Below are 24,642 nucleotides of genomic sequence, written 5' to 3' on the forward strand. Positions count from 1 at the left end.
CCCCCTACTGAAAGGTACTTAGAGTCTAGGAGGAAGTAGAATGTGTTTAGGAATAGTTCTAGGATTGGGTGGAAAGTTAGGAGTGACTTAAAATTGATTGTGAAGAGGGATGGAAAGTCCATAGTAAAGGGAGCTCACATGGATCATGAGCGTAGATGGCAGTGGATGGGACTGAGGGCAAGGCAGGGGTTAAAGAACTTGTGGTTACTTCTAGGGGTGTCATGGGCCTTGCAAGCCCTCTCTGAGTCATCTACACAGGCACCAAAGTAGTAAGCGTGGGAGTCTGTGGTGCCCCCTGTGGATGGGCCTCACTGACTTCTTTCCCTATAGGTTTTGCCTACCAGCTAGGGAAGTCCGATAGACTATTTGCTGCTGCTTTGGGTCTATATGGCTGTGAAGCAGGAGAAGAGCCTCCAAAAGAAGCCCCTGAATTCTCAAATTTTATTTACAAAAATATTATTTAATCTTATCATCTGTGGCAAATAGGAAAAGATGGCAAATAGGAAAGAGAGACTAACGTGTCTGAGACTCTGAACATTTTGGTCATTTTCATTTCATCCCGTTTGCAACCCATCATGGTCCTTAGAAGATATGCATGTGACTCATCAGGGAGTCTGAACCCTTAAAGTGGGTCATGCCTGAAAAATGGATGAGGACTTTTGCTCTGAGGGATGTTAGTGAAGGGACAGTATCAGGGCTGTCCTTTTCTGAGAATTCTTAGAACTGGTTGCATATAAATAGAGCTTAAAAAATAGGAACTTGGCTTGAAAATATCTTACATAGAGAGAGAGTATCAGTACGTTTGTGATTTATACATACTTTGAAAAAAAATTACACTCTCTTTATGGAAACTGCTTTAGAAGTTAGGCTTATAATTGCTACATGATTCAGCCACCAAATTACTGAAACATTCCCCTCCAGGAGTATTTGACATTTAGTAGAAATTGTAATATAATGAAGTGACTATGTCAAAAATTCAAACATTTTAAATTCTTTAACTTATTCATATTTGAATTTAGAAGAAAGTATAGCTTCAGGTAGGTTCCCACACACACACACTTACTTAAAAATAATGGTGGGTGACAGAGATGAACACTGAAGAGGGCTGAGGGCTTCTATCACAATATCCTAGAAACTTTCCAGTCAGTAGCCACATGTTAGAAAAGAATACACTTTCAGTCTCTTTTATCCTGTCAACTTGGTTATTTTTAGTTATTCTGGAAAATGCCATATGGCACAGAGATTATGTATTCAGGTTCTATAGTTAAACTGCTTGGGTTCGATTTGCAGCTCAGCCACTTACTATGTGATAATAAGCTAATTACTGACCTTCCCTGTGCTTTAGTTTTCCCATCTGTTAAGTGGGCATATCAGTACCCATCTCGTAAGGCTGCTGTGAAGATTAAGAATACACGTGGAGTGTATCACATGGTGCCTGACACAGAGGTGGCTCTCATTCAGCACTAGCTCTCTTTTCTTCTCCCCTCCCCACCCTTCTCATTTGGCATTTCCATCTATAGGAGAATTAGCACAAGGATAACTTCAAAAAACCATCAGCTTGACCACATGTTCACTTTTGCTAACTGCTGGGGTGTAAGGTTTTCTGTACTGGGGGTGTTAGAAATGTGGTAAGTTCTGAGTTTTCTCGTAGTTTACATGTGTTCCAGCTGCCCCTGCCTCCATAACATGGAAAATTGAATCTGTAAAAACTGAAAGTTTCCCAGGACTCTGGGCTCTCTCTCTGAAATAAGGCTCAGCCATGCTGTCTCCCTGGCCATGGCATGTCTCCCGCCTTTGCCTTTCTGAATCCCACCATCAGTGACTCAGCTTATTCCCCTGCCCCTCCTCTGGCTTCCTTCATCATTTGTTCATTTTGTCTTTCAATGCTATCCTGTTCCTTCAAACCTCCTTAAAATCAGGGATCATCAAAACCATCATTTTAAATCAAAATGTTTAATTTCAAATGAATTTTCTTTTGTAAATTGCTTCTTAGAAAACAACACTGAAACTCTAGGGAAGACAGTTTTCACGGTCCGTTTTTGCCTGACTCAGAGTCAGCAGCATGGAATTGAGAGGAGAGCTTCTAAATATATGGAATTTGGAACACAGTATAAATGGAAATTTTTGTGGCCACACATGATTTTTTATAATCTACCAATAGTACATTTCTTAGCTAATATTCTTCACACATCCTCTCAAATCCAAAGTAAATATCCAGCAGCCATCCTTGTGTAATCTTGCTAAAAATGAATTATTTAAGACAGTTATGCCAGGAAATTTAGATTTTAAAGGAAATCATACAATGACATAGAAGTCAGTTAAGTAGCAGTATTCATTAAATTCTGCTCAAGTGATAATTTTAAAAGCAGTCACTTCTACAGATAAGGGAAAGCAAGGGTTTTCCTCGCCTGCCGCCTTTGGACCGGTTCACCCCAAATTGACGAGGTGTTTGGGAACTTAAAAGCTTGTGCTTTTTAGCTTATCAGTGAACCAAGAGAAGTGTTTTACTGTTTGAAATGCTGTCATTCAGTGTTTTAAAGACTCAGGTTTTCCGTGAGACTTCCAAAGTATCCACTTTAATTAGCTCTAGTAAATAAGTTAACTAAGCCATCATTCAGAGTGTCTCCATCTTTAAAAATGAGCCAGAGGCACCTGGGTGACTCAGTCGGTTGAGCATCCAATTTTGGCTCAAGTCATGATCTTGTGGTTGATGAGTTCAAGCCCCACATCCGACTCTGTACTGACAGCTCAGAGCCTGGAGCCTGCTTCGGATTCTGTGTCTCCCTCTCCTCTGCCCTTCCCCCACTCGTGCTCTGTCTCTTTCTGTCTCAGAAATAAATAAACATTTTTTAAAAAATGAGCCAGGACCGTTTGAGGAACAGAGGAGGCCATGAGACCACCACATTGGGAACAAGGGGAAAGAAGAAAGCAAGATGAGTATAAGAGCCCCTTCTGTTCCTGGTGGCCCCTGCCCCATCTAGCAGGACTCTTTAAACCTTTTCCCTCAACCACCCCTGCCCCCCAGACCTTCCCTCCTGAGCACATGACAATGCATTCTCCCCTCCCCTGCCTCTCCCCCAGGACTCCCAGACATATCTTTCATGCTTTCTATTACATTTTACGTTAATACATTAGAGACATCCCAAAGGGGAATGAACAGTAGCTCTGAGCCTGAAGTTCCTCACCTGAAAAATGAAGAGGACTAGAAGTGATGTGTGTAAACAAAGCACCTGGCACATAGTTCAGACTGCCATCCTGAAACACATCCCTTCCCCTCCTTTTGTTTACACATGTATATGAATATGTAACTATGACAGGAGAAAACTATTAAATTACAACAATTTTCAGTCATGCAACACACACACATATATACACACCCCACCACACAATGAGGAAGGGAATCCTGAGGCTGAACCGACCGCTTATTCTGGCTTTGTTGCGATGAATGGAAAACTGGGTAGAGCTGCAGATTTGCAGCAGTCAGACCTTGGTACAGGGCGGGGGCTTTGGGTTGCTGCCAGAGGAAGTGAGACTTTGGAGAAGATGTTTAAAAGACAGTTTGGGGGAGGCTTTTGCTCTCTGTCATGCTGGGTAGCCCCCTCCTCCATATCCCTAAGGAATTTTCACAAAGATTGTGTTACACTCCAGTATGTATGGAGTTGATGTGGTTGTGTGTACATAAAGTTGGGTATGGGGGCGCCTGGGTGGCGCAGTCGGTTAAGCGTCCGACTTCAGCCAGGTCACGATCTCGCGGTCTGTGAGTTCGAGCCCCGCGTCAGGCTCTGGGCTGATGGCTCAGAGCCTGGAGCCTGTTTCCGATTCTGTGTCTCCTTCTCTCTCTGCCCCTCCCCCGTTCATGCTCTGTCTCTCTCTGTCCCAAAAATAAATAAACGTTGAAAAAAAAATTAAAAAAAAAAAAGTTGGGTATGTTTTCTTGTATCCATGACCCCATGGTGGCCACAGAACGGGAGTGTGGCAAGCATAAAAGTCCTCAGGTTCCAGAACCCTCTTCATTCATACTGACATCCTAATTTAACTGGAGAAGATACGTTCATATATTTCTTTCTTTTTTTCTTCCTCCCTTCCTTCCTTCCTTCCTTCCTTCCTTCCTTCCTTCCTTCCTTCCTTTTTTTAGAGAGAGAGAAAGCACAAGCAGGGGAGAGGGGCAGAGGGAAAGAGAGAGAGAGAGAGAGAGGGAGAGAATGAATCCTAAGCAGGCTCCATGCACAGCACAAAGCCTGACATGGGGCTTGACCTGAGCTGAAATCAAGAGTTGGATGCTCAACCGACTGAGCCACTCAGGCACCCATTCATATTTTCTTTAATTAAATTGAGACTTCCTAAGTAGTAATTTAAATCAGTACCCCTCTGCTTACAACTGACTATGATTTTGGCTTTTGTAATTTAGTACTCTTTCTAGGTCTTTGGGTTGAGGAAAAATTTTTTGTTAAAAAAAAAAAAGCCCTCAAAATTTTTAGTGAAGGAGCTTTCTGCTTCCTGTAATAGTCAAGCACTTTCTGTTGAACCAACTCTCCACTGACAACTGTAAATGCTAAACAAAGTATTAAAAACAACCACCTCATGCCACTGGAGCATGATTCAAAAGCAGGCAGGAACAGAAGGAGGGTCTGCTCTTGGTGGAAGGAAAGAGCCGTGGGTGTGCTTCCCATTCTTTTATGGCTTTTAGCTTGAGGACCTGTCCCATTTGGTGTCCTGTAAGGCCATTTAAAAAGCAAAGAAACCCACAGTTTTTATCATACCCATAGAGATCAAAGTTTGGGACGACCACAGTAGCTGAAAAATGAAAAGGAAAATTCCAGAAAGAAGAGAGCCAGACAAGGGAGTCCCAAATTCTATGCATAAATTCTGCCCAAATCTCTGGCTGATGCTTGACTATGCATGCATGGGACAGAGTCCAAGGATCCCAGCTAAGTCTAAAAGAATCAAGACTTCTGAGTAATCTCTTTCAGGTAACATTTCCTTTTTAAAGTGATGAAAATAAATTATTGGTTCATTGAGCATGAAGTTTGGGAAAATATTTTTTTCCTAAGTATCTGAGACTTTAGGACTTGTCAACCAAGAGCCCTCAAGAGTGCCAGTCTTGGGACGCCTGGGTGGCTCAGTTGGTTAAGTGTCCAATTTCGACTCAGGTCATGATCTTATGGTTCATGGGTTCAAGCCCGATGTCGGGCTCTGTGCTAACATCTCAGAGCCTGGAGCCTGCTTCAGATCCTGTGTCTCCCTCTCTCTCTGCCCCTCCCCTGTTCACGCTCTGTCTCTGTCTCCCAAAAATAAATAAAACGTTAAAAAAAAAAGTGCCAGTCTTTGAGGGTATTATTTCAGAACTAGTTTGTTGAATGCCCTTTTGGTGCACAGCTGTGTGCTGGGGCAATTTAAAAATCATTGAAATTTGACTTTGAGACTGTCATTTAAAATATTTGTTGAAATCCCATAGACATATGAAACCATAACATACATGTATATATGAAAATATAACACAAGGCCACATTCAATGCCAAAAGGACTGCCATACACAAAGTGGGACGTTGGCTCTAAGAGTTATATTAGTTTCCTAGGGCTCCTTTGACAAATAATCACAAACTCTGCGGCTTTGAAACAATGGTAACTTATTTTCCCAAATGTCTGGAGACTAGAAGTTTGAAATCATAGCACTGACAAGGCCACAGTCCCTCTGAAGGCTCTAGGGAAGAATCCTTCCTGCCTCTTCCTAGCTTCTAGTGGTTATCGGCAACCCTTGTCATTTCTTGACCTGTGCCTGCATCCCACCTGCCTCTGCCTCCATCTTCATGTGGCTTTTCCATCTGTATGTGTCTGTCTCCATGTGCCTTCTTATGAGGACACTACCCATTTGATTTAGGCCCACCCTAATCCAGGGTGGCCTCATCTTAACCAGTTACATCTACAAAAACCTTATTTCCAAGTAAAGTCACATTGTGGCATTCCAGGCAAACATGAATTGGGCAGGGGGGGCGTGGGGGTGGAGTACTATTTTACCCAGGAAACAGGTGAATAAAAAGTATTGTGAAGTATCTACAACTTCAAGTTCTGGGCCTAACTAATCCTTAAATATTAAAGTACACTTTATCTTATAGAACACTTATTCATGAAAGTGAATTGTGTGTCATGATAATGGATATCTAATTACTCATGACTCATTTATATTTTCACTTTTGTATATGTTTTCATTGAAAGTAACAAAAAATTTCATTTCATTGTAAACATTTAAAATTAAGACAGCACTATGTAATCCTGTCCCTCTGCTGTCCCTTCCCCCTCCTTCCATTGTTCCAAATGAGTAAGGTTAAATGAATTTTGGGAGAATAGGGTTCTAAAGCCCTTGAAAAAAATCTGTTTTCTAAAGCAAAGCCATTCCATTAAGCAGACCTAAATTTAGATTGTCAAAGCCCCATAGACTCTGAAAAGCAAGTTGTTAAAACTCATAATGAGTTTCAGAGTTGCTGCATTTGGAAATGTCTGCATCTCAGCAGTAGCCCTTGTACCAAATTGCTCTAGAAGATAGAAGCAGTAGATGTGAGGGACTCTTGTCTTTGAGGCTATCACTAAAGATATTAGTTGAAATTCCATGTTCTTGACCCTCATAAATTCTTAAATTGTAAATTCCTAGCAACTATAATTTGTAAGAAGCATATGGACAAATCCCTTAATGACAGATCAGAGATGATTAATTTAAAATATTTCAGTCAACTCAGAAGAACCGAAGATGAGTCATCCCTCACCCCCCAAACACACACCCCTCACCCCTATACCAGAAATCCTGGCTTTTCCTAACAATATTCCGGAGTTGGAGAAAATGCAAATGAAGTATTTGAGAGTCAACTTAAAGGGAAAACATTTTGTGGCTGTCACGTTTAATTGGATGATAAATATGAGTGCCAATAGTTGTCTTAATATATTTCTTGAATACGATTCTTAGAATTGAAAAAATATTGCCTCCAAATCTGCTGATGGACTAAACCTTCAGATGTATTTCCTGTGCCTGACATTGACTCTGCTTGGTGTGAAAGCAATCACCAGTATACAAATCACCAATATATAACAGAAAGTTAGCTCTGAGTCTCAACTGCTGGGGCAACAACAGCAGCTCCATAGTGTTTTGTGTGCAGAATTAGTTTCGTTTCGGCTGGCCAGTCTGGGAAGAGGGCAGCTAGAATGGGATTTGTTAGTAGATCTACTTTACTACTTTTATTTTTCAACGTTTATTTCAGCAAGATTCATTTGTCAAGTGCCCACTATGTTTCAAGGATAAGGCATACCAAAAAATGTAAGACAAGGTCCCTGTCCCTCCCACCCTGCCTCCATGGTCTTGATCTCAGGATCATGAGTTTAAGCCCCAAGTTGGGCTCTGTGCAGGGCATGAAGCCTACTTAAAAAAGAGAGAGAGAGACAGAAATCTACAAGCCTCTAATATTTACACACATATGGTTTCTGTGCTTTGATAATTAAATTCAACTGTGGTACTTACAAGAAAGAAATGTATTCTGACAAACATTTTTTTAAAAGACAAGATTTGCCAAAACACTGTGCTCTAAAAATAAATTAATGTAATGACTGATCTAAGAAATCTTAATTATATCCTTAATTAACTCAGTAGTCAGAGCCTTAAAAGAATTAATGACCCATTCACCAAAGTCATCATGATAATGCTCAATTTATAAAGATAGCCTTTCAACCTGTTCTCCCAGCCTCCTTGCTGAATTGAAATTGCGGAAATTGTCATCTGTTTCTCATTCACACTCTTCTTCAAATTGGTCACTTAAACACCATTTATTCTGCTACCTAAAAATGTATTTAATCCATCACATTTTATCCTCCTTGCTGTTATCTTAGTTTGTGTGTCCATCAGAGCTCATTTGGATTGCTACAGTGATTTTCCAACTAGTCTCCCTACTTCTGGTCTTAATGTCTTCCAGTCCTCCTCTGCCAACATGAAATCTACTCAAGTCTTTTTCCCACTGAAAATTTTGCCACCCCTTGCCATCACTTACAGAATAAAGTCCTTGGAATGACATACACGGCCATTCAGCACCTGGCCCTTGTCTGCCTCTCCATATTGATCTCCTGCAACAGACCTCCTTGTACCAGTACAGTTAGTTGAAATTCCTGGAACACACCCTGCTCTGAACTGTTCCCTCTGTGGTATCCCACTCCTAGGCTGGCAACTTCTATGCATCCTTCAACTTCAATTTGTAAATCATTTCCTTTCTGGTAGTCTCATCCACCAGATCATCCCTGTACTTTGTACATAGCTCTGTGATGGCATATGTTATCCCATTGTAACTTGTGAGAGATGCTCCTCTACCCAAAAATAAGGTTCACCTTTAATTAATGGAAAATTGGGGCATCTGAGTGGCTCACTCGGTTAAGCAGCTGACTTTGGCTCACAGTTTGCGAGTTCAAGCCCCGTGTCCAGCTCTGTGCTGACAGCTCAGAGCCTGGAGTCTGCTTCAGATTCTGTGTCTCCCTCTCTCTCTGCCCCTCCCCCTGCTTACACTCGGTCTCTCTCTCTAAAAAATAAATAAACATTTTTTTAAGTTTAAAAAAATTAATGGAAAATTGAGGAAATCATCCCATCACTCTGTCTCTAGAGTCTCCCTGGTCAGGAAGAATAGGTGTAAGATGGCCTTAAAAGAATTCTTACTTCGAATGTAGGGAGGACTTAAATACACTGAGGAGGCTGCTCCAGAGCCCAGTCCATTGACTCTGTCTCTAACACGGTTTGATGTCACACACTTTTCTGAGTAAGCATCTTTGACAGATTGAAAAGAGCACCCCAGAGAAAATATATAACACACTCTACCTAGAGAGAAAGACCCACGGGGCCAAATAAACTTGCAATGATGCATTGTTTTGCTGAAGCAGCAGCTTTTCTTTTTATGAGCTGATGATTTTCTCTGGCCTGTGTACGTCTTGCTGAAGATTAAGGATATCTGGAATGTACAAAGGAAGAACAGTTGATAATAGCCTTTGGGGGTATAGAAAGAGTGCATATGATCTCTCATGTTACACCCGAATCCTACCTCAATTCCCCAGCCTATGGGGTTTGGGATGGTTACCAATTTCTAGGATTTAGAAGTGTTTTAATCCAAAAAAAAACTAAAAGAAAAAAAAATCTGGCTTTAAATGCAGCTTATTTCTTCTTCATCGTCTTCAAATATTGTTGACTGTGTTACTGTTCTCCGGTTTGTTTTGAGGATTTCCCCTTTTGTGTGCCCTCATGAAGAAGCCCAGCATCTATGCTTTTTCCAACAGAAGCGGTTTTCTGATTGAAGTGAGCCAATAGTGCCCAGGTCTAAGAGATTCAAAGAATTCAGAAAAGAATGCAAGTAATGGGCTTAACTACACATTTAGATATATAGTCAACGGATTATAAATCTAACCCAAAGCTGCATAGAACGGTAGAGTTGTAGGTTGCTTCCACAGGGACCATATTGGAAAATCAAAGGATGAGGGGTTTAGCATAATGGGAAGAGTGTGAACTGTGGGGTAAGGCAGGCCTTGGTCTGAGTCCCACATTCCAATTGTTTGGCCTTAGATGCATCATGTAACTCTACTCAGACTTAGTTTTCTCTTTTTTAAAATGGTGTTAATAGAAACCTTCCTTAGGGAATTGTTAGCATTAGAGATAATGCTGGTAGAATGCTTTGAACGTGGTAGGCTCTTTGGAAATGGTGGTTATGATTTTGGCTTTGTGTTGAGAGTGATGTGATGGACTCTGATTTCCCACCCGGTCCCCCTAGGAGTGCTACTGACAATGGTCCACATCCAGTAACTGCCTGAGGCAGGGGTATAAAAGCCTGGCTATTCTGACTCAACTTGAAATAACTCTGAAGGACTACTCTAATTCCAGAGCTCCCCATAGTTCAGCCAGGTCGACATGAGGCCTGCATCACAACTCATCTTCTTCCTCTGCATAATCCAGCCCTCCTCCACTCCTTTCTAGGGACGTTGACCCCAATAGCACTTCTTAAAAATGTCCTGCATGCTAAACTTTATTCCAGAGTCTCTACTTCCTAAGGAATCTGACCTGTGACAAGTGATGGGGCAGGTATCCAATCCTGTGTTATTAATTACTCATTGGTCTAAGGTGCTGGAGCCCAAAGAAGATCCTGTGGCACCTTAGCCAGGTGTCAGGAAATATTTTAGAAAGACAGGAAAACTATCAGAAAAACTGTAAGGGAATGAGGAAATTCCTAGAGACATGTGGAATTTGCCATAGGAAGGCATTTGATAATTTCCAGAGGTTAAAAACACCTGAAATCTTATTCCACATGAGGCCAGAAGCACGTAAATGTTTTCCAACATCAACTCCCTAAAAAGAACTTGGCTATGACATTCACATCAATATAATTAAGCAGATGTGGTGATTAGTCTTTCCCCAGTATTGAACTTTTAATTCCTTTCCCTTTTCCCTGGCAAGGACCCAGCTAGAGACCTTCCTGGAAGCAGACCCGTGTTTTCTTTTCTAATGACTGTGTGGAGGTGGCCTAAACAGTTATTTTGGAGCTGGACTGTACTGTAGGCACCTTTCTGGTGCCCAGTGGCATTGAGGTTGGGAGTCCCTTGGCCCACTCAGGTACAGCCCATGGAGTTAGAATCAGAAAACTAGACAGAAGGTAATATCTGGAAGGCCAATCCTGCAGAGAATTTCTAGGGTTAAGTGAGACTCTACTTTGAACAGGGACTCCATCTCCAGGAACAGTCTCACCCCAACATGGTCCTTCTCTGTTCTTTTCTACCCAGATCTCAGCAGGTACTAGGGGTTGACCCAGGAGGGAGGAGCTATCAACCTAGTCGTATCATGTAGTAGTTAACCAACAAACACTTCCTGAGGATCACATGCAAGGCACTGATCTGTGCACCATGAGCACAAATACTGGATCCCACATGTCCATCTCTCCTGGTAATGGAGAGGAATGTGGCCCTGAAGATGGGAGGGGCGGTGGTAGGACAGGTCAGTGGTACAGGGAGTGAGTGCCATGAAATTAGAGGAAAGAAGATGGCTTTGTCCAGGTCACTTTTTCATGTCCTTAAACCCCGTACCTCTGCAACACTGGGAATGCTCAAGCAGTGCCTGGCCCAGGGGGAGCCCTCAATAGATATATATTGAACAGAGTGTTTGTCCTGATGGCTTGTCATCCATTGTTTGGCCTTCAAATTACAAATATTCAGCTTGCAGCAGATGTGCAAGATTTTTTCAGTAGTGACATCTCAACCGATGTTGCTGTGCAGCCCTCAGGGGACCCTTTGTCTAAGTATTGGTGGCCTGGCTGTGCAGAGGCACAGAGATGACAGGGAGGTGCCAGAGGCCTTGGAGTTGCTGCTGGGCTCAAGGATCTTGCCTCCCCTGCCCTCAGCCCTACTCTTCAGGCCAAAAAACTGCTGAAGGAGCAGTAACACTTCCAGAAGAATTACCTCCTCTGCTTGTTTTCTCCATCACACTGCAAGGCCTGGACCATGGTTCTACCTGATGCCCTGGGGTCCAGTCATCCCCCAGTGCATGTTAGCAGATACATGTCCAAGCCCAAGAATTACTTATAGACCAAAAGGCACCTGTTGCTGTTCAGCCACTGAAGTATTACATCTGGGAGAACCCTCAGGAAACTAAGTTCATGGACCCAAGGGCATTTGCCTCAAGGTCCACCCTTAGCTTTTACTTAGCCCAGGTTCAGAGGCTCTGCCTCTGAGTGAACTTAAGACAGGACAGGATGAGGCTGGAAGGGAACTTTGTCAGCCCATTCCCATCTCTGCCAATCCCGATCCCTTCCTTATTAGACAGTTGAAGAGTTCATCTTACATGCAGGGCTGTGCAAATAAAATAGCCAGATGGTCACCCCTAAGGCCCTGGCATGTAGAAATTCAGGGGCCCCACTGCCACTTTGGTTGTAGTCTAGGAAACAGCGGGCTAGGAGAAGAGAGGGAGGGAGAGTCTCAGGATCCATTCTGAGAAGACTATGCAACAGCTCTCACTGTGTGAGGCCAGAGCTGTGCACTGGATGATCTAACAGGATTTTCCCATCACTCACCATGGAAAATAAAATGACCAGACTCATTGCAAGATAATAGTTTCACACAGTGGCCTTCACTGTCTCAGGCCTGCTTGAGGCAGTTTCTGGAATTGAATGAATTCTGTTTAGTTACTCTTTCCATTTACTGAGCAACAGCCTTGAGTTTTTTTAATTAATTAAACTAGTAATAAATGTGTTAAACCTCTACCTTCTAAAGCTATGTGATTAGCCTTTTTTGTGAAACTTTTTTTTATCCTCATTTAAGAGAAGATGGACCTGGAATGTCATTACTCTGGCCAACTGATAACAGAATCAGAGAAGTGGGGCACAATAAGGGGACATGGGATCATTTACACAGAGGGAAACTAAGGCTCAGAGAGAGAAATGACTTGCCCAAGAATTTGCCTTTCCTTTCTCCCATCACTTCCCCCCTGCCCCAAACTCCCTGATCAGTGCTGAACACAGAAGACTTGCCTCCTTGGCATGGAATAGCAACTTCAGGGCACATTTTCTATACCCCCTCATTTCCCCACCCATTATGGAGGGCCAGCTGGATCCTCTCCTGGGAGAGAGGAAGAAGGCTGGTCATGGCAGCCAAGATGCAAGTCTGACTGGGAAACCAGAGGAGCGCAGGAACAGAGGGAAGGCAGCAGCATAGGTCTGGGACAGCTCCCAGCCCACCTCATAGAGACCCTAGAGGCCAGGAGGAGAAATGTTCTGAAACAGACTCCCTGCCAATGACAGTAGGGAAGGGGCTTATTCTCTGAATTAGGTTTGAGGATAACTGCCAGCTTTAATTTGCGATGATCTAGTTCATGGCAAAAGTGCAGTGAGTTTTGAGCTACTTAGCCATTGAAAGTACATGGTAATTGGGGACTTGAACTTTGTAGGCAGAATTGGGCAACTGACCACTGTCATGAAAGGCAGAATTTGAAAACCTGGCAGGAAGGAGCTGAGTTCTGTGTAGCATTTAACTTGTAAGCCTAATGCTCTCAAGTTGCTACTGTTGGTATGTGATTCCATGAGGGCTGAATACAGGTGTGAACTGGGCTGCCAGAGCTGGGCCATGATAGAGTTCAAATATCTCCTTTTCCTCCCTCATCCCTGCAGTCTTTGCTCCCAGAGCTGCTTGGGACCAACAGGTAGGTGCTAGAGAGGGGTTGATCTTGTCCACTGATACCCAACCCACAGCCCCAAGTGGCATCACCTGGGAACATGTTAGAAATGTACATTATTAGGCTGCACTCCAGACCCATGGAACCAGCAGCTCTAGGAGAGCAGCCCAGCATTATGTTTTAACGACCCTCCGTGCAATCCTGATGCAGGCTTAGGTTTGAGAACTGCTAGTTTAGAGCATGGTATGGTTCTGAAATTGTTGTTTATTTAAAAAAAAATTTTTTTAATATTTTATTTTTGAGAGAGACAGAGTGCGAGTGGGGGAAGGGCAGAGAGAGAGAGGGACACACAGAATCTGAAACAGGCTCCAGGCTCTGAGCTGTCAGCATAGAGACTGACGTGGGGCCCGAGCTTGGGAACGATGAGATCATGACCTAGGCCGAAGTTGGATGCTCAACCGACTGAGCCACCCAGGCGCCCCTGAATTTGTTGTTTATTAAGGAAACTCTAGTTTTACATGAGCTAGCCATCTACCTCCTACTTTGCTGGCTCATCCCCCTCTGCCATGGGGACAGCCACTGTTAGGAGAATTGAGGTTTGTTGTGTTGCTTTCCCAGCCCTCAGCACTTGTACAGTAAACCATCTCTTTGCCATCTATTTGGCCCCTGGCTCCAGCTGTCTCCTCCCCCCGAGATGCCCAGTTGTGTTGTTCCAATGAGGTTGTTTCCACTCGGTGCTGGGAAGGAAGACACTCCTAGATGCAGCTCTGTGCCATCAGTGAGACCACAGACCAAGAGTTAGGCCCTGGAACCCTACCTCAGAGTTCTCACTGCCATGATGAGGGATCTTTCAAGGGAGGCCCTGGCTGTCCTTCTCAGGAGAGGTATGAGCCTGCCCTGTCTGTCCTAGCTGGAAAAGTCAGTGGCTAGGAGTGGCTAAGTGAGCTCTGGGGAACTCGGGACTCCAGTCAGAGAGCTATGGGCTCTACTTGTCCAACCCTCCCCCTTTACATGCCCACAGATGGGGCAGTCATGTGAGGATTCCAAGGGGAAGAGTCTGACACAGCAGTTAGCTCCCCTAGCTTTAATGCCAGAGAGAACCAGTTAGTTTTTTGAGATAGAGGCTCTGGGTTAATTTAATGAAATATATTTTGCCAAATGTTTTCTCTTTTTGTTCTAATTAATGGCCAGGCATTAAAAGGTACAGTGGCTATTGGAATTATGTCGTATCTTATCCCCCACCTCACTCAGCTCCTCCTTCCCGAGTGTTAGGAACACATCAACAGCATGACCTAAGCTCTGCCTTTGTCTCCATGGCACTCAGTAGAAACTGCCAGGCCCCTGAGGGATTTGGGTTGATAGCATATATTTGATATTTTCTACTCTTCTTCTGACCTAGTCTTGGTAAAAGGGCCTTGGGGTATGGAGAAAATGCAAATCCATGCTTTGAGAGTCCTGTGGTATGGATTTCCTAAATGGTGGCCATCCTCATAAGCTAGGGGACACTGCCCAGGTGGATGTATAGCCAGAACCCACCCGAACGTTCTCATCCAGGGAAGGCTGGCTTCTGTTGCATGAGTGCAGTGTATCATTGCTGAGGCTTTGTCACATTCAAGCCCTCTCAGCCTAAAGAAAGGAGAGATCACAGGAAGCAGAGGAATTTGGTAGGAAAAATACACAGAGTTTTTATGTAAATTATGTCTCTTGTTTTAAGCCTCCCAATAATCCTTTGAGAGATGCAGTATTAACCTTGTTTTATAGATAAAGAAACAAAAGTTTAGACAGATTAGGGGACAGGTCTTGGTAAGGTCACAAGCTGAGAAGTGGCAGAGCAGGGCCTTGACTCCAAGCCTAGTGCTCATCCCCAGAGCCCTTCCCCTCTTTGCTCCCTTTGCCTCCATCTCAACTTCTAAGGAACATGACTGACCCATAGGATAATTGAAAGGGAGACTGCACCAAGATTCAGAAATCCTGGCCTCTTTCATTTATAGACTCCATCCAGCTCAGGATCCATCATGCTTGTTGGTACAGACAAATAAACAGTTTTCTGCTGAGAGGGAAATTGAAGGAATTACTACAGGGTTAGGAGAATCAGTTAGATTGCTGAGCTTGCCATATTTCTCCTGACCCTGGCCACCCAGGCCACTCCCTACAACCCCAGAGATGCCCAGATTTGCCAAACAGCATGTGCATTTGCCCTTTGCAAAAGAGAGGGAGTGCGGACATAATAAATGAGTTGTTTGTTAAACTGTCTTTAGGGTTGGAAGCAACACTTTGGGGTCTGTCTGCCCCAAAATGCTGGGCTTTCTTTACAAGTTATCTGAAGCAACGTTTTATGAGAGGCATAGTTGTACGAGGGTGTGTGTGTGTGTATGTATGTAAGAGAGAAGTACAAAGTACAAAAATACAAAATACTGAGCTTTTTTCTAACAAGCCTGGCTGAGGTTTCAGTAATTCTGCAGCTGTGACATGACTAGTCCACTGAGATATTCAGCACTGGCTGGAAAAATACAACCAAAATTTATTCAATCGATAGCAAGAAACATTGATGCCTCTAAGAGTCACATTACTGTAAGAGTGGTCTCACTGTGGGAAAGGCAGATGAATTCGCTTTTCTTCAGGCCCAGCTCAGAGTTTTTTTCCTTTCCAGGAACTTCACTGGGCACAAGGAACCCACAGAGACATGAGGATGCCTTGACTCATGAAGCATCATCATTGATGATGATAAGTCTAGCCCTCTTGTTAGTCCTGCACTTACAAACTGTACAACAGCAGGTTTGAAGGTTCTGCTCAGAGGGTCTTAATTGATCTTGTTGAGTCTGGTTTGGCCATCTGTGCTGACAGAGTCATTCCCATGACATTTGCTTGCATACAGTGACCTCCATGCTCCAGACTGAATGTGTTTTCCCCACCCCGTGTGCATGTCCTCTGCTTACCCTACCATGTGGCGATGAGTGAAGCCAGTATTCTGACCCAAGCAAGGACAGCCAACAGGGCTCCCCGAGGCACCATGCCTGGCATCTGAACCTACAGCTATCTATTGGCATTGTAAAAATCACCCTGACTCCCTCAGCATGTGGAATGTGGGGGAGGTGGTATTGAGGCAGGAAGTTTATTAAGAATGTTTATTAATAATTAAGTGAGGTCAGTGGCTGCAGGAGTCAGGATGAGCACTTGTTCTCTCCTTTTGAACTCTGATTTCCTCCACTTGGGGTCTGGCCTCTCCCCCAGGAGCCACATGGACACATGGCTCCCCTGGCCACATGGCTCCTGACGCTCCAATATGGATGCTTACTGTTTTCATGGGCCCCATCCCTCCTGGCCTAACTCCCGAGTTCCGGAGTCTGTCTCCTCTGAGAATAAGGTGCTGAAAGCATGCCCAAGTGGGGCTCACTGCTGGCTCTGCTGCATTGGGGGCAACCTGCTGCAAAGACGGTATGGCTGCATTTCTCCCTGGAATGAACTCCTCCATCTTCTTCCAGAGTGAGCTTGGCTGCTTTTCTAGCTGCAGCCTCAGCAGGTCCTGGACAGATTTTGTTGGTTTACGACTAAGGAAGAAAAGTGGGCTCCAGAGCCAGGAGCTCAGCAGGGGTTCCTTCCCTTCAAAGAAAATGTAAATTAGAGTGGAAGATGCTGAGGTTAAGAAATCTGGGGCCCTGCTGTTAGCACTTGCACCCCTTATCCTCCCTCCAGCAGAAAGCTGGACTGGGTGTAATGGGTGAACACAAGGGCAGGACTGTACCCCAGTAATTGGTTCACACTTTTTGGCTCAGTTTATTCATGCCGTGGCCCTGAGAAGATGAGCTGATGTGGCTGTTCCTTTGTGACGTTCAAGTGCAGTACACATCATCTGCCCCCGAACCTGGCAGACCTCGACACACACATGCCTTCAGAGGACACTGATAAAGAAAGCAGTCTTTCTTTGGCCTACAAGAAATTTAAATATAAAGTTAAGCTAGAACAGAGGCTGCAATGCCATCCAATCCCTGCTGCCTCACCCTTCCCTGTCACTTCCCTGAAGACCAAGTGCAGCTGTTACCCACTCCTCTAGGCACCCCTTTCCTTGGCGTGGCCTCTCGACACCCCTGGGTTCTTGTGGTTTTGGACCGTGTGTGCCCACTGCCTACTCCTCTCCATCTCACCTCTGCCTTCTCTACAGGCCCATGAAACCATGGCCAGCTCTTGTTTAATAGCACGTGGTCCAGGGTCTGAGTTATGATCGCTCTTGCTCTCTTCAAGACTCAAGACTCACATAGCTCACACTTAAAATCTCCCTGCCTTACAAGTAGGCCGATTCAATGAGGTGAGGCCTAATGGCGGGGGGGGGGGGGGGGGGGGTTTCTACCTGTCAGCCGCTCTGATCAGGGTGCACTATGCCAGAGTCCCTGGGATTGACCACATGATGGGTTAAAATAAAGGTGCTCTCAGGGTGTCTGGGTGGCTCAGTCAGTTGAGTGTCTGACTCTTGATTTTGACTCAGGTCATGGTTCCAGGGTTGTGGGCTCAAGCTCTGCATTGGGCTCCACACTGAGTGTGAAGCCTGCTTGGCATTCTTTCTCTCTCTCTCTCTCTCTCCCCCTCTCCCCTGCTCATGCTTTCTCTCTCAAATAAATTAAAAAATGAAAAAAATTTTAATAAAAAAATAAAGCTGCTCTCCTGTCCAAACTTATGGATTATGAGTCAGAAAAGGCAATTAACCTTGAATAGTTTAGGTCACTGGCCCACTGCATGCTGCCTCAGTCTCTTCCCTAAAGAATAGAGAGTAAAAGCCAGGCACTCCAGGAAAGAGCAAGAATATGAATTCTCCCAACCTCAGAGTTGCAGGATGATTCTAAGGGATTCATCAATCATTCTGCACACCATTCAGAGAGCGTAAATGGGTTGCGTGTATATGCGCTATTATTTTCAAGTACTGCTAGTATTATTTTCAAATAGGTACTATTGTGGTTTACAAAATACAAATTTATTTTTTAAATGGATGCTGAGTAAGTTATTTTAACCCAATAATATCTTTGGGAAGAGAAAAACCTCAGAGGTTTAGCAGGATTTGGGTGCTCTACCTCAGCTCACATGTCCTGAAGATAAACTTCCTCAGGCTTGGAGCCCTGACTTTGTGACTAAACAGTAATCACCTGTCAACGCAAGTGCCTGTTTCTCCAGCTTAATCAATGGCACAACATTAAGCACACAATACACAGTTTAGCTTGTAGCGTCAGGGCCACTGCAGGCAAAGGGAAAAGAAGACAGAACTCACTGGACTTTGCCATCTCATCAAAAGAGAAGACTTGGCTGCCACAGAATATTCCAGAAAGCCCCAGACCTAGTGCAGGGTGATCAAAAAGAGAGCATTCTAGGAAACAGCTGGCTGGCATCTGAAAGTACAAGGCCAGAAAGTTTAAAATTCTTAAACTTGCCCCTGCCAGTGGCTTATTGTAGGGAGCCCACCATGGTGGTTCAGCTGAATGTGACTCTCTACCCAAAGGCTACCTCAGGCCACTCTGCCAGCCACTGGCATGAGTGCTCCAAGAGAGGGGCAGGTTGCAACCCTCGGTGAAAGATGCCCCAGCAGTGCTCTGAGTTGATTCTGCCTTTGTGTTTCTGCTGGGAATTGAACTTCATGGAATTCTGCCATAACAAGGAACTCTGTTCCATTCCCCTAACCTCCTACCCTCCGGCCTTGGAGAAACAGCAAAGGAAGATGATTTTCTTCATTAGTCGTCATAAGAGCTTTGTAGCTCAAACCCATGCATCTACCACTGGTAAATGGGAACCTGAAGGAATTCTGACTTCATGGCCAGGAGTAGGGATCTCACCAGATGCTGGAAAATAACAAGAGCAAGATCCTTTTCTCTGGAGATAAGGGAGGTATACTAGGATTTCTTTTTCATAATTATCTGATGAGAAAAGCTATTCTTGCTTTTTTTTTTTTTTTTCCTGTGAAGTAGAGAACTCGAAGTTTGGATCTATTGAATTTAAAGTTCTTGCCACCTAAGGTCCCTACCAGTGTAATCAAGCTGCCAACTCGTAAGAACCAGTTGTTTTCATGGAAGACATGATTCTTGTTAAAAGTTCTTGTGATTTGGGGCGCCTGGGTGGTTCAGTTGGTTGAGTGTCTGACTCTTGGTTTTGGCTCAGGTCATGATCCAAGGGTCGTGGGATTGAGCCCTGCATTGGGCTCTGTGCTAAGCATGGAGCCCACTTGGGATTCTCTCTCTCTCTCTCTCTCTCTCTCTCTCTCTCTCTCTCTCTATTTCTCTATCCCTCTGCCCCTTTCCCCCTGCTTGCACATACTCTTTCTCTCTTGCAAATAAATTAATTAATTAATAATAAATACTTTATAAAAAATATTTAAAAGTTCTTTTGATTTCTATCACACAAGCACATTTTCCCCATGGCTGCCCCAGGCCCCTGCTAATATGGTTGCTGTACAGATGGAAGTGAACTCCTTTAGCCACTAAAACTCACCTGAGCTGACCACCAGGAAGTAGCCATTTGGTGCAAAGTAAAATGTGTGGAGAAAAATAATCACAATATACCACTGTTTCTTAATATTCCATTTCAATTGCTCTGAGAGAGATAATAGTACAGGACATGCCACTTGGGATAGAGTTAAACATATTTCCTCTCCTCCCAGAAGAATTTTAGGAAGGAGTTTAAGCTCTCTCCACACTCTGGGGTGTAAATGAGGAAATCATTGGCAGCCCTTGCCCCAAAAGACTGTTGTTGATAGAGTCTTTTGAAAGACCTGGTTTGTAGCGCACCACCCAAAGATCCCAGCATGATTCATAAGTCTGCCTTGAGAGTAGCTCTTTTTGGTGAGAAATCAAAGGGTGTAAGAATCAGGGTGGCTGCCTTGGGACTGTGTTAGGAAGGAGTGCAGGGCCAGCAGAAAAGGTGGGGAGATGCCCACCTGGTACAGCCTTCCTTTGTTGAGCTGTCCACTCTCTCTTCCTTCCAATCCTACAAGGATAAGCTTCTTAAGATATTTGCTGAGAGAACTGATCTCCTGCCCTACTTCTCCTGGAAAGTATAGGATGAGCCAGCGGAAGGGGAAGAGGTGAGAAGTAAACGTTGCGTGGAGGTCATAAAGGTCTGCCCTTTCTTGGAGCAGTACTGGGCCCTTTGGCCTTTACACAGGTGAGATACTTTGGATCTTATAAGACGACCTTGGTTTTGGATGCAAAATGAGACATGGTCCCACCAGAGGCCACCGTCTGAGCTGAGCTGCAGAGACCCCTGGGGATAGGCCTAGAGACTGCCATCCTGCAGAGCTGCAGATATTCTGACAGTTTTCCACAAGTCATTCTGCTCCCAGCTCATCCCGGATACTGAGGCATGTCCCTGAAGGAGAAGTTAAAGGTTTAGAAATGGCCTAATTTCCTCACGTTTTGTGAAAAATTTAGCCAACCCCCTACCTTCTAGTCCTTCAGTCATTAGCTTATTTAGTGAATAATTGTTGAGGACCTCGCCACCAGCTAGGTTCTGGGGGACAGCTCCTGCCTTCATGAAAATGACAGCCTAGAAAGGGAGCAGATAATAAACAAGTAAATCAATAAGATAATTACAGATTGTTGTAAGTCCCATGAAGGGAATAAACAGGATAAATGAGATGGTAACTGGGAGAGGCCCTTCTGTAGGGGAAAGACCTCTCTAGAGAAAGGACATTAGAGCTGAAACCTCAAGGAGGGAAGGAATAACCATTGGAAGAGCTGCAGTCCAGGCAGAGAGCATATGGAGACGCGGGGAAAATCCTTGGAGCATCAGGAAGAAAGGCCGTGGCCAGAGAGCAGTGAGAAGAAGGATTTGGGAGGAGTTCACAGGAGGTAAGAGCTAGGGTGTATAGGGCCTGTGGTCAGAGTTTAGGTTTTATTCTGAGAGCAATGGGAAGCCACTGACTGTGTTAAGCAAGAGTGGCAACCTGATTAAAGATCACTGTGTACTCACTGCCTCGTTGTTTGTAATAGCAGATTAGAAACAAATTCCATTGATATGGGGCCGGGTCAAATACATGTAGGTTCATCCCAGTGGTCTGCAGCAGTTAAAGACTATGAGGCAGGTCTGTATGTACTGCCAGAGAAAGATTCACAGGATACCCTAAGAAGCAAAAAAACAAGAAATAGAACACAGCATAAAATATACTGCCACTATATTTTTGAAAGTATATATATATATACATAGGCTTGCCTGTGTATAAAAGTGTAAAATCCTACATTAAGTATACACAAGGAGAGGCACCTGGGTGGCTCAGTCAGTTGAGTGTCCAACTTTGGCTCAGGTCATGATCTCATGGCTCATGGGTTGACGACCCACATCAGGCTCTGTGCTGATAGCTCACAGCCTGGAGCCTGCTTCACATTCTGTCTCTTCTTCTCTCTCTGCCACTGCTCTGCTTGCACTCTCTTTCCATCTCTCTCTCTCTCTCTCTCTCTCTCTCTCAAAAATATTTTTTAAAAAGGATATACAAGGAGCTGGTAAGGAGCAACACAAGGAGTTGCTTCTGGGGAGGGAAACTGAGACAGGGTGGACGGGAGGCCTACTCTTCACAGTGTCTCCTTTTGTATGTTTGAATATATTGGTATGCCTTTGTTACATATTCAGCAAAAAAAAGTAGCTTGTCTAAATCACAATCACTGTGCTGTGTGGAGAGAGCACATTGAGAGATGGTGGTGGCTTGACCATGAAGTTGGTAATAGGGATGGAGAGAAGTGGGTGGATTCAAGATCTACTTTAGAGGCAGGGCCAGCTGGACTCTGTGTATTCCACACTGACTTTCCCTGCTCCCACTTGTTCAGGAAAGCTTTGTGCATTGAGATTGGAACTGGGCTTCCCTGACTCTCCTCTGACTTCTGTGACATCTTTGTGGAAGGAAGGGCTCTTCGGCTCCTTCTAGGTGCTAAGAGCTTCAGAACTCTAGAGACTATCTAACACATCACAATATGGAGGACATCATTACAGACACATGCCCTTTTCACATCCTCATCCAACTTGTAGATGATTTTTTTTAAGTAATCTCTAGGGCCAACATAGGGCTTGAACTCTTGATCCTGAGATCAAAAATCGGATGCTCTACCAACTGAGCCAGCCAGGTGCCCCTAGATGATCTTTAATGACAATCAAAACACAGTTACACTGAAGAAGCACTATCGTTTCTCAATGGAGCTTGCTTTCTTTGCAGAGAGATGCCAAAGGCCAGTACCTGTTTGACCTTCTTTGCCACCACCTGAACCTTCTTGAGAAAGACTATTTTGGGATCCGCTTTGTGGACCCAGATAAGCAGCGGGTAAGTCAATATTCAAAGCACAAATGGAGGAGAGGATTTGTCAGTAGGCTGAGTCCTTGAACTGCCACTCATACTCATGATTTTAGCCTCAAGAGTCAGGGACCAACCGGGCCCTGCAGTTGGGTGTCATCTCTTCAGATCACCGTATTAGATAGATATGGAGGCTCACCTAGTGTGGCCTGTTGTTTCACAGATGCTGAAATGGCAGCCCAGAGGGTTGAAGTGATTTGCCCAGTTGTCCAGTTGGAGGCAGAGCAGCTGGGCTGGGTCATGATCTTGGAGCATAGGTCACAGGCTGAGCCTCTCCCGCCTGCTTTCTAGTAAACGAGCTAAACCACCCTGTTCCAGTTAGGAAGGGTCTCACCTAAAGTGCCACGCCAATCTAGTGGGGGCAGAACAGAAAGATAACTGAACTGACATGGGCCTTCCAACGCCTTGCAAATGCTGTAGTACTCATTCTGATGCACACAACATATGTGGCTCTATAGACACAGGGCACATTCCAGACAGATAGGAAAGCAAGTCCATTACCCCCAGGCCCCAGCCTCCCTCTCCAGCTTCACCTCCCCTGACCTGTTTCCTCCAACACCATCCTCTCTTTATAGAGCCTTCACCTGTACAGTCCCCCTGCCTGGAACTTTTCTTCTCCCTGGCCTCACGTCTCCATACTCCATGCTTTTCTTCTGGCTAATTCCTCACATGTAATGTCTCAGCTTAGACTCTCACTTCTTCACTTCCTCACTTCTTCCCCACTTCTTCCAGGGATTCTTCCCTAATCAACACTCCGAACGAGGGGCCGTTCCTGTGTGCCCCCATGTGCCCTGTACTACCCCTGTTGTAGCATTTACACCATGCTGTGGCTGCCTGTTTGAAAACCTGTGTTCCCTGCAAAAATGTAAATCCCATGAGTGTGTGGGCTTGCTCTCATCATCACTATATCCCATAGAACTAGCAGAGGGCCTAGAATGTAGTGGATATTCAGTAAATATTTGCCGAAGGAATGATGAGTGTGTGGGTTAATGGTTTATAATGCCAAAATTTTCCCCTCCACTCGCCCAGATGTTCCACTAGCAGAAACTTGCAGCTCCTCTAACTTCTCTTCATCAGCCCTTTCATTTCTGTGGGCATATAGTCTCCGGCACCCCCTCAAAGTGGGAAAGTATGCAGAAGCATCACCCTTTGCTATACCCCTGCCCACCCCCTACTCTGGTCTGCCATCCTCCAAAGACATTATCAACACGAATCCCAGAGGGCCCCCCCCTTTTCATGAGTCCACTGATTTTCTTCACAGTTCCAAACATGGGCTCCATCTCTGTTGTCACGGGGGCCTTGGAACCCCAGAAGACACAGCCCCCCAGCAGTACCCAGGACCTCAGATAATGAATGAATGGATCCGCCCCTCCTCACTCCAGAGTCAAGTGCTGTTTTGTTCTTTGATGCTCTGAGCCACTGTGTCTCCAGGTCACATTTAGAATTTTATACTGGACACATTAGCTTAAGGAAAGAATCCAAAGGACTGTATTCCTTTCCTTCAACAAGTCCTGCCCTCTTGACTGACATATTTTGGTCCTCCTGGCTCTGCAGAATTTTGAGCAGTGTCAAGGTCAGCCTCTCTCCATATAAAGGCTCTACTGTCTTGACCTAAATACTGTCCTTAGCTCTGGGCCATAGTATAAGACCCCAAAAGTGCCGTGACACCAGGATGCTACATGTCCTCACATGCTGTATGTGTCCATTCACTATATAATAATGGGCTGTTTTTACAAGGGGTTTTCTTGTTGTTGTTTTGTTTTTGTTCTTGTTTTTGTTTTTTGGTCTGAGCTGTTTCTCCTTAAGAAGGAAAGCCGGTTATCCCAAGTTCTCTTTGTCTCCCAAAGAGAGCAGCTTATGAAGAAAAGAGGACAAAGTGTACCATGCTCATTATTTTCTAGTTAGGTCAGAATGTACTTGAGACATATAAGAGAGTATATGGAGGTAAATAAAGATCAAAAGCAGGAGGAGACAGAAATATGAAGAAATGGGGGAGAGGAGAAATTAACATGTATGGAGTGGCAACTGTGTGCAGGGCTCTGCACTAGGTCTTTCAGCCGATGTTACTGGGCACCGAGTTGTAACAGGCACTGAGCTAAGAGCTTCACATATGTTCTTTAATCCTTAACACAGATGAGATGAGTATCCACAATTCAGATATCCATTCTCT

The 24,642-nt window shown here is 44.5% G+C and overlaps 1 protein-coding gene across 3 annotated transcripts in view; it reads left to right on the forward strand.

Annotated features, from left to right (window-relative positions):
* Nucleotides 1-24,642, forward strand: part of FRMD5 (FERM domain containing 5) — a 323,336-nt gene that overhangs the window by 256,696 nt on the left and 41,998 nt on the right. For all 3 annotated transcript variants that reach the window (XM_047074487.1, XM_047074485.1, XM_047074488.1), the window contains exon 2: nucleotides 22,338-22,442. In XM_047074487.1, coding sequence (XP_046930443.1) covers nucleotides 22,338-22,442 — 105 coding nt within the window. The remainder of the gene's footprint in view (nucleotides 1-22,337; nucleotides 22,443-24,642) is intronic.

The sequence above is a fragment of the Lynx rufus genome, unplaced genomic scaffold (assembly GCF_022079265.1).
Source record: "Lynx rufus isolate CCGP_SWC_20201006 ecotype Redwood Valley unplaced genomic scaffold, mLynRuf1.p SCAF_13, whole genome shotgun sequence".
NCBI lineage: Eukaryota > Metazoa > Chordata > Mammalia > Carnivora > Felidae > Lynx > Lynx rufus.